The following is an 11147-nucleotide window of genomic DNA, read 5'->3' as shown; positions in this document are numbered from 1 at the left end:
ATTTTCCAAAAATATGTCAYATTGTTATGTATGTGTAACAAAGCAAGGAGAAAAGCAGCTACATCAAGTCACTTTCTGAACTAGAGAAACTTGGTTAGAGATTCATGGCACGTAAGCCATTAGATTCTCTTCCCACTAGTAGCTGTTACTAAGGTAAGTAGATCTCAAATATTGCTGCAACTATTTCTTGCAGGTTGGTTTGTTTTTCTCCTGCTGGTTAGTGGGATTTTTGCTCTTTACAAATATTCTTGCAACACCGTGAATTAGTTTTCATCTAAATGTTACTTCAGATACAATTTGAAAATACTCCATAACAAAACATGAAAGTTCTTGCTAAATATTTTTAAATTTATGTTAATACTTTTTCTGCTTACTCAGAGAGAGAGTCATAACAATGATCAACCAGCAGGTCAGACTTCCCTAACTTTAWCTTTGATTTTGCTAGAAAGGTAAGTGTAGTATCAAAAAGCATCATTAAAAACACTTATTTATGTCTTGAGAGAGTTTTACAGGCTGCAGTAAGTCACCATGCCTTCCATAACTATATACAGCTGGCAATGCCCAAGCTATATAGGTATGCTTGCACTAACTCTGTCTGAGCCATGCCTGCTGTGCAGACATATCCTTATAAAACAGTAACAATTTATGGAGTAATCTTGTACACAAAGCAAATGTTTCATTTACTTGAATTCATAAATACAATCTTAAAAGGAAATATTTCCATAATGAAAACAAACTGGAARGCCACTGCTCTTTAAAATAAGAGTTAAAAATTCAAAATCATTCCACTTGTAAAACAAGTCAGTTTTCTTTCCCATAAGGGCAAAATTGGTATGAATAACTTCTGCCTGCTGCTCGCTGACACACACAAAATACCTATTTGGAAAAAACAAATAGTGCTAACAGACAGTACAAGCCAATCGAAAATTAAAGAAGTGGTTATACCCTGGAAAGAAAAAGACAGTCTATTTGTGCAGTTATCTGAAACAGAATTCTTTCCCAATAGTGAAGGCAAAAGGTAGCAGAAAGTCAGTTGACACAAGATTCAAGAACGTATTTCCCATTAATTTAACTAGGTATCAGAAACCATTCAAGGACACCTAGCTTTTTAGTCAGTCTTAACGTTCTTGAATTTCCAACTCTTGTCCTTTCCTTTTATCATTCTAAGCACTCAACAGCCAAATGAAGAGGCAGTTCATGCATCACATTTCCCCTTGCCCATCCAAAGTTTCCATTTTGCTCCACTGTAACTTAACGCCCTCTGAAGATTTTTTTTTTTCCTATTTGTCTGAGTTTTGGAGCCTTCTACATCCTAGACACCTGCCAATAGCAAAATATTTCATATATTTTCGAAAAGGTTCATCTTCACCTGGATTCAAAAACAACAGGTTGAACAGGTAGAAATTTCTCTTCTGAAAGAGCCTCGGAAAACATTCAAACCAACAGGAGCAGCAGAGAGCTACGTGTCTGCTTCAGTCTGCCTGGCTTATGCTAATCATGACTTTTTTTCTTTCTTTCTTTTCTTTTCTTTTTTTTTTTTTTTTTAAAGATCCATTCTAAAGACAAGAAAGGAAAACAAACCTTGTCTGTTCTTCCATGCTTAGTCTTCCATGTGTGCTACTTTTTTACTCTCTAATTTAAAAAAAGATTCATTGCTACAACCTGGGAGCAGAAAAAGTACCATAGGATTTAGATGACTGTTTACATAAGGAATATAGTGAAAGAAATAGTTTACAAACTTGTGAGCAACAAATACATTGTATAAACCAAAATCAATTTAAAGGAGAGTCAAAAACATTAAGGAGTTAAATTCATTGCATAGTTTATTTGCAACAGACTAGGTAACCAGTTCTAATTGTAATTACATCTGATAAATCAGAAAGAAACAAAAATTAAGTTTTGATTTCCTGATCTGTGACAACAATATGGCAGAAAATTTAAAAAAGATGATCAATTCCAAAGAATCTGTTCCTATCTTTTACTTAAAYAAACTATTTTCTCTGTAGAAAATTTGGAAAGGCTTAAGTTTATTAAAACATAAGCCACAAAMTTTACAGGGTTTAAGAAAATTGATGTGAAAGAACAAGTCCAGATGAAATTGTGAAACTGCTGCACAGAAAATAATCCACTCGCACTTAGCTGAGTCAGGAGAGAACTGAAAGCAGATGCAGCTACTTATTTCTACTGAGAGTTCTTTGCTTCTCAGCATGCTCCACAATTTTTTCTTCTACATAAAGTCCCTTTCGCTTTCTTACGGCATTCATGTACTTGCGGGCCTGGTTCTCAGAGTCTGCCTTTTCCCCAAAGTGCAAATATTCTTCCTCGGTGGTTGGTACCCAGAACGGGTCACTTGAAATGATCTATAAAAAGAAAGAAAAAAAAATAGTATAAAGGTCTACTGGAACATTTCAGGTAATCCTAATCTCTAAAGTGCATATGAAAGTCAAGCAGGTAGAGCTTCCCAGAACGCCTGCAATTAGCTATCTGCAGAGAGCAAGAGCTAGGTATTGTATACAGCATTTGCCATAAGTAAAGAAGCATATAAGAGCTTTTGAAGTTCAGCTTCATTTTTCTGCGTATGGATTTTTTAAAGCAAGTATTTCATACAACTGCAAGTCAGCAAACAGAGCCAAATAACCTTTAGAAAATTCACCRTTTTCAAGAGTTAATTCCTTATTTAAAACATTGTTTCACTATGATTTTATCAGAATTTAGTAGAACTGAAGATTTCTGCTTATTTTTATGCCTTATTTTCAACTCCTACGAAAAACACAGACATGATGAAAAAAACAGGATGAAATCCTTGTTTCTGTTGCTGCTCTTCAGTAGAGCTGAACTCTTCCCTACTCTTTAGCAGAACCGCTCTTGCAGCTTGAAGTCGGACAGTGGATCTCCTGGGTCCTCCTCTAGAGGAGATTTCAGATGCAACATCGTCAGAAAATATTTGGACAAGTCTTTATGTCCAGTTTATCCTATATACCCAGCACTTTTCAGAGTATGCCAAAGATGTACATTCATCTCACACATTTTCCAAAAGCCTTCTTCATTTCATGCTGCACAGTAAAGCTACACTTTTAATTCCTCAAGAAGTTTTGAAGAAGTAWTTTAGTCTCTGCCATCATGCTATGTAGTATTTATACAAATTTGAGGCTCAATGCTTCTCTAGCTAGCCAAAGATAACCTGTAAAATTTAAATTTGTACAGATTTTATACATTTCTGATTAACTTGAGATTGTAACCATGTCCATACACACACAAAAAGGCAATGTAAAATCTGCAGAGACACACAAATATTAATTCCTATTGAAGAGTTTCACAGGCAAAATTTCTAATAAATTAATACTGTTAGGAGAAACAGAAATACAATCCTCAGAAGAGCTATGAGTTTTAGTTAAATGCTTTTTCATAGATGAAGAATGGACATTGATGAGTTGATACAGTCACAAAAATTCTATGTTGTTACCAGCAAGGATATGATGAGGACTTCTACAGACTGGGAAGGTTGGGCTATCTCCAATACTCCAGCCAAATATTTTGCTTTTCGAGTTTATAAAGAACACTTGTTACAGTACCCTAATGAAGACTACAAAAATATGAAGGAGATGATCTTGTAATATGTAGCAAACCATTCTCCACTTAAYGATGACAAAAAGTGACATTATTTATGGTGTATATGTATTTGAAAGAACAAGGAGTATTTACAGTGTATTTTAGACAGTCAAATCAGGTCTTTACAGGATCAGCATCAATTAGCCACTGGTCTAGCTGCTTATTTATTATTCAAAACCAGAATAATCTGAGGGGGACAATGGCAGCTTTAACTGCAAATAGTCCAGAATGAAAATGTGATTACTTCTCCAAAGAGTGCATGACAAAGCAGCAAGACTGCTGCCACTTACTAGTAAACACTACTGAGTATTTCTACGCTACATCCACAAGGATCTTCTGAAAAGAATGACTATTTAAAAATGAATTACAGATCACAGTGGATCATTAGACTAGCATTTTATCTATTAAGAGACCAAGTATTTTCTCTAACGGTAGCATATAGAACACAATACATTAGAATGTACTAGCGCACAGCAGTAGATACAATTCTTAAATCTGCTGTCGCAAAYGCAACTTTTAAGTGATAGAAGTGTTCTTTAATTAAATTTAGCTTAACAATAACTTAATTGATCTACTTCATAACATACTGAAGGATATAATTGTTTAAAGTATGACTATAAGCAAATCACTAGAATTCCACTGTACTAAAATTTTATATATACACACACCTCCCCCCAGTGAAATACATGCTGAATAATATGCAGCATAGCTCACTGCAGAAATATGAGCCAAACTGAGGTATAAAAAAATAAAAATAAAAAAACTCACAATGTTTATAATGAAGCTGCAATTATGCATTTTAAAGAGAATGAATAAATTACTTCAAATACTATAAGGATATTCTTGAGAAAAAGAAATTACTCTGAAGCGAGTTGTTTCATTAGGTATCATAACTAGTCCAACTAACACACCCAAACAGCGAAGTCTCAAAAGACTTGTTTACTAACAGCATGCAGAATAATACAGGGAAAATAGTCTTCATTTTCTTTTAGCCTAACAATCCATGTTAATTATTCAAACAGCAAATGCCTGTATCAGAGACTTACTACCTGAAATAATCAAACCATAAAAACACAAACACTGTGAGTACTATTTTAAAAGTGAAAGGCAATAAAGYGTGTACTAAATTCTACAATTGAGAAAGTTAATGAAACTTTTCAATAATATTTTGAGTTAGATCAGATTCAAGAGGACTTGGAATTTTATGCCTTAATTTGAAGATGATTTATTATCTGTATTTCAGTGGCACCCAGATGGCTCCAGCACTGCTCTGGGTCCTGCTGTCTAGCATATTTCACAAAATGATGGTAAGAAACAGGCTCTGCCTAAGGCAGCCTCATTATGCAAAACAAGGTTGAGAGAGACATCAGAGGCAAACAGAAGGCATCTGCCTACTTCATCCAAAAGGTCAGGCAGAGCTGGGAACAGTAACATGTCCCTACCAGTATTTCCCCTGTTGGTCCCTACTGCCTGATAAGGGCAGAAAACAGGGATTTCTTTTGCGCCAAGTATCATCAATGTGGAAAATGCTTCAATTGGACCAGCTGGATGAATAGGAAGATTAAGATTAGCAAGGAACATTAYGGCCAGTCTGAACTCCTCCATAAGAAAGGCCAGTGCTCCGACACTACCACAGGCAGCTCTTAGCATGCCAACAAAATAGTTATGGAAGAAGCAATTTGTCTAAAAAAGTTTCAGAAGAACTACTGTGCACAATTTCAAAGAGGATACAGACTTCAGTATAGCAGAATCCTTCCTACCTAAATAAAAATGATACTAGAAAGATGCTTCAAGACTTTAAAAACGTTCACAGTTCAAATGGTGTCTATCTCTCAGTAGTGGCATAGGCAGTGCAACTAAAAGGGCATAGCTGATAYGCATATTTTGATGTCTGAAGCAGCTTTGTCAGACAGAAGTTAACTGCCTTTCWGGTAAAATGGCAGAAGTTTGCAGATTTATGTGAAATATGACCTTGAATAACTGCTATCTCCAAACTGGGTTTTTTAGTAACAGGCTGGATAAGGTAGTAAAAGTGCACTGAGCAGAGCCAAAATAATAAATCCTCTGCACAAGGCCAGTTTGGAGGGCGGCTCCCAGAGCTGCAAACGCTGGCAGCAGCACCAAGCGTGACCAGTGTCCAGGCACCAAAGCCCCAGTGCAGGAACCTCTAAACACAACCAAAGGGGTAGGAYATTCTTGGGAGGTGGAGCTGGGGCAAGGAGGAGACGACAGTCTCAAAAGCGGGCAGAGGCTGATTTTTTTCACCATATCCTTCCTGTGATCTTGGATCCAGAAAGACCTATTACCTCAATAAGTAAGGATATCCTCAGGTACCACACACAGTCTAAYACAGGCCCATCCAAGTGGCTGGCTAATTCCTGCGTTTGACCCAAACAGCTACAGAGCAAGAAAGGCAGTGCTGGCATCGTGGYCAGTCCCCCATTTCTACGCTACCTCCTAATACGCTCACGTCATGCTAGCGCCCAGCTGGTGACAGTCAGCGACGCTTTCAGAGTCATTCCTTACTCCCGTGCCAAAGAAGGTAGATCCTAGCTGCATGCAGAATAACGTCTGGCAACTTCATAAGCAATCTCCACCTCAACAGCTACTTTCCATCATCCTCCAGGAAAACAGAACGACGTTAGCGTGTGACTAGGGTCTGCCGCTGCCTGTGCTGTGCAGAGTGGTCTGCAGTGTCGATGAGCCATGGGAAGGGCTGAAGCACCTGAAACACTTGCATGAAACACCAGGTTGTGGATGAAGACTAAGAAGCAGAGGGTAGGAGTCAAAGTAAGAAACATCTTTCACACGTGTTGGAAGTTGACTCAGAATATGAGGCAGTATTTTACTTTTATTTTCTTACTCAGTAAGACTGAATTCGGACATGAATTTTTAGTATGACTTTTCTTTCCCTCCCCTCATTATTATAACGTAAATTCTCTTTTCTTAAGTTCACTAAGTACTAAACTGTGAATTGGACCCRAACACAGCCATTACCAGCTATTTCATAACAGAAAGTACATCATCATCCTAAACATATTTGAATTAAAGTTATTTTGCTTTAGATTTACATGAATCGAACTTTTCAGATTTAGTACCCTGGCTTTTCATTTTTTTTCCTTTGACTTCCTTTTTTTTGGAAAGAAAATGACATAATGACACTAGCCCTCCAACTGAAAGAATACTTGAAAAGTCTCTCCCTTCTCYGCACCAAAACAAACAATGAACAACTACAAATTAGCATCATTGTAAAGCCACACTAACACTTTTAATACCAACCATTAATGCATATAGGGACAAATATTCCCACTCAGACCATACTAGGAAAGTATGCCTCCTACAAACAAATAGCTGAAAAAGAGAACACCTTTCTAAAATCAAGCATGTAAAATTGGGAAGGGTTTTGTTTAACAGTTTTGGAGAACCACGTACAGGAATGTCTTTGAACACATGAGTGTGTCTGGGTGAAAGAGGAAAACTAGCTTCTTGATACAAAATACAAAAGGTAGTTAAAACTTGGAGTAACCATTTACAAATTTTTAGCTATTCACATTATCTGCAAAAACYGTGTAACAGAATAGAAAAGATCAAAGAAAGGGAAGATCTAATATATATTTAGTCTTGAAAATTAAATGTAAAGACACTGATGTGGAAAAAAAATGGTAGGTTCATTTCTGTGATGATCCATAAAACCAGTTTATACAGTTACAGGGGATGTGTTGATAGTCCAAGCAGACAYTGACTTTAGCAATGTCACAAGTTTGAGTTCTTAACATAAGTATACAATATAAAGCACAAATCAGGTAAAATCATTGATCTGAGATTTATATTAGGAAGTTTTGCGTATGTGTACGTTCTTGTAATGCACTTTGAAATACTGGGCTTTCTCTCTTAAAGGGCCATATCTCTTCCGAAGACTGCTTCAAGCTTTCCAGTATATTGAAAGGAATACTAATATTTCTGGCATACGAAGCAGAAAAAGCCAACCAATGTACTGCAACATATTTTCGTAAGTGTAGACTTAAACTGGAGAAATACTCTGAAATCAAAATGTCATCCAACTATTTTAACTGAATAATGATTTGTAACACCAGAACTCTTCCTCACAAATCAGGTCTCCTTACACAATTTAACAGCACAGTCAGGGTTTTAGAACATTCTGTTAACCACGATGTAAATTTGCAGGAACATCAAGTATCATTGTTTAGCCAAGTGATGAAAAGTTTCATCCTTAYATTCTCAAGGCCAGCTATTTGGTCTTTTTAACTCCTTGCTATTCAAGAACAAGTTTTCCTGTAACAGAGAAGGTCCATTAGCTGCCGACATAGTAAGGACTGTAAGACACTAACCAGGGTTAAGTACATGGGTTTACACACATATATACACATTCATACATTATATAGACATGTATATGTATGTGCGCGCGCAAACACACACACACACACACACAGGAGTATGTGTGTGTGTGGCCATGTGTTTTATAATCTGGGTAGTACAGTTTTACAACTGGTCTCCCAATTCAGCAGGAGTCTTCAAATATAAGATAATTCAGCAGCAGTGTTTTCTAACACTGCAGAAAACACTGTACTGCCATGGAGAAAATGTCCTACTGGACACAAAAGAATTCTCCAAAGCACGAAACCCAAGAACAGGATTTTCTTTTGTTTTAGAAGTTCATAAATGCAGTCTCTTCAATATTTTTAATACTTTTGCTTGGCACATAAGTGCTGTCTCTTTAATACACATGGAAGAAGAGACAGATGGTCATCACTAGATGAGAAAGAAGTTCCAAGAGAAACAGCAAGAAAGGGAGCAGTAAGAAAAAAAACATACAAGAAAGAATTCCCCCTTAATGTCCAGTTGATGTAAACTGAATAGCTGCACATAAAAGAACAGGAACAGAGGAATTGTGCTATGCTAAAAGACCAACTCTTTGATTGTTGGAAACATCCTAGGATCTTGCAGAAGCACAGACACTAGAAGACAAGTTTCATTTCCTGACAAGCATCTTTCCACTAACAGCTGAACCAGTGAAGGGGAAGGGAGGGAAGGAGCAACATTAACACTGTCTGTTGTCCCCTAAATGACAGCAGACTTAAAGCAAAGACTATTTAGGAATCCAAGATCATGCTACGAGTGGACATGAAGGAGCAGCAGCAGTGAGGGAACTGCTACACCTTTGCTTCACTCCCAGCTGAACAGGGAAGAACTCCCAGGAGCTTACGCAGGAGGAGGAGCAGCAACGGAAGCCCGGCCTCCCCGGGGCCCCGCGGTCACCCACTGGCAAATCACGCCACAACTGTGTGGAACGTCAGTCTGATTACAGTCACTGTTTCCATAATCAACTCTTGCCAGAATTATTTCTCTTTTTGGAGAAGGATAATAGTTGATGTATAGGCCACAGCAATTTTAGGAGCTCATTAATTATATGCATTAGCTAACACCATTCTGAAAACAGGAACTGTAACAAAAGTTGACTAATACCATGGGAGAAGGAAAATACACAATATACTAAAGAATTTTACAGAAGCTATACATAACTGTTTTGAAAAAAAAGACAAGCCATAACTATTCTACTGAAACAGGAATTTTCACACTGCATCAAATACTTTGTGTACCAGCCCGCCCATGTTATAGTTAATCTCTATACCACATCCTGAATAAAAAGACCTAATTACCACTCTCCATTTTTACCAACTGTTTGAGAAAAAGCCATACCTTGTAGTCAAGTCTTGGCTTTAGAAAATACTGCCACTTTGCATCACTATACATCAACTTATGTATCACAGCATTAAAYACAATATATGTACTTCTCAAGATCATTAGTATATACATTCATATAGGCATCTAAAAGAAAGTGTACAAATAGACTGCTGACTTTAGTGACTAACTTGGAAAAAAACCCTCCAATTTCATTTCTCTCTACTTCTTAGAAGTATTTTCCCTCAAAAGCTCTTGACTGTGAATTACATGTTTTTAAAAAAAATACTATTAAAAAAAGAGAAGCTATAAAGCCAGTGGCAGAGTTCGTTTATTTCATTTCCACAGTCATCTTGCAAAAGCCTCAAAAATCTAAAAAAGTATCAGAGATGCAACATTTAATTTTCTTTCAGATACAGCAGGTTTAAATGGGATAAGCGATAATTCTTATTGCTCAAGTTTTGACGTTTAACTTACAGAATTATATCGGGGTGTAGATTCCCTAGAAAATAAAGCAAGCCTCCAAAAGCATTTCAGAAGCTTTCAGAAATTCCATCCAGTACATATGAAGAGGATATCTAGGCCTTAAAACACACGAAGACAGACATATCTCCTCTTCCAATAAACACTGTAATAATGAACATTTGCATAGTACCTTTTCCAGTTCTATGTATTATGAAGAAAGTATATTTTGGCTCAAAAGCATCACCCTTGTTTGTGTCTCAGTCTGTGATAGATCAGCTTTAGCCCTGTATTCAGTCAGTAGCTACAAACAGGGATTAGGGAATTACAAAGAAAAAAGGAAGCCTGTAGCTTTACGACTGCATTTTTTCCTATTATTTAAGAAACACGCATCGAGAAGGAAAATGAAAGCCATATCACTGTCACTTTTATTTGCTATTTTAATTAGCTCCATATGTTCTGGTTAATATAAAGAGCCTTTCACAGTTGAAAGGTTCCAGGTTCTCCTAGAATTCATTTACATGCCAAAACTGTCACTGGCACAATGATGCATGCAAAGTTACAGTTCACTCCAGTATAGATTCACAGAATCTCAGAGACTTCATTACTTTTGCCTGCTTCCTGTTTAATGGAGGCCTAAATCTCATCCAGTAAGTTCTACGTTCAGCCCTCAACTTCTATTTGAGCATAACAGGGCTTAGAATCAGGAGTGAATGATTTAAAAATAGAGAATATAAAACTTCCAGTGATTCTGAAGGCATCATATTCTTTCTGCGTATTACATGCGATCCTTCCTCTTTTACCTTTCTCTAGAGCCTTACAGTACACTCCACAGACTATTCCATTTTGAAAGAAATACTAAAAAATGATTCAAGTAAAGATATGTGCTTATGGTTTATCCCTCCATCCCTTCCTCCCAAAGAATAAAAGTGTGTCTAATATGCAATCATAACCCAAGGTAAGAGATGTGCATTAACAGGAATGCAATAAATTTGACAGCTTTTAACCAGTAGATGTCTCAGATAATTTCTGCAGTTGCTGAGAATTCAGTCAGTATCTGAGCAGAGCCACGTGCATCACTTTTACTATAACACAGATCTCCTAAATGGGATTAGAGTTCCAGTATTTTAAGCATTGTGCAATCACAAATATCTTCTCGCTCAAAGGAGCTTATGATTAAGATAAAATAGCATGACTGAGTACAACAAATAACTGCAAAGAATTAACATACAACAAAAGAAACCAGCTCAGGCTAAAAAAATACATTGAATGAATACACATTATTAATTTAAGGATTAAAAAATGAGGTCCTAATCATCCCCAAATTATGTATTTTGAACTTGAGAATTCAGAAGAAAGTTTAGACTGAAATCTAA

General features: G+C 36.7%; 1 protein-coding gene across 1 annotated transcript in view; it reads right to left on the bottom strand.

Annotated features, from left to right (window-relative positions):
* Positions 1-1821: 1821 nt before the first annotated feature.
* EFL1 (elongation factor like GTPase 1) overlaps positions 1822-11147 on the bottom strand; it is a 90261-nt gene continuing 80935 nt past the window's right edge. Inside the window, exon 20 of the mRNA XM_085303478.1 lies at positions 1822-2360. Within this exon, the coding sequence (XP_085159604.1) occupies positions 2172-2360 (189 nt within the window). The 3' untranslated portion in view covers positions 1822-2171. The remainder of the gene's footprint in view (positions 2361-11147) is intronic.

Source organism: Rhea americana, unplaced genomic scaffold, assembly GCF_003343005.1.
Source record: "Rhea americana isolate MKP2758 unplaced genomic scaffold, rheAme1 scaffold_2, whole genome shotgun sequence".
In the NCBI taxonomy this organism is placed as follows: domain Eukaryota; kingdom Metazoa; phylum Chordata; class Aves; order Rheiformes; family Rheidae; genus Rhea; species Rhea americana.
This window is presented reverse-complemented; position numbering and strand designations above follow the sequence as displayed.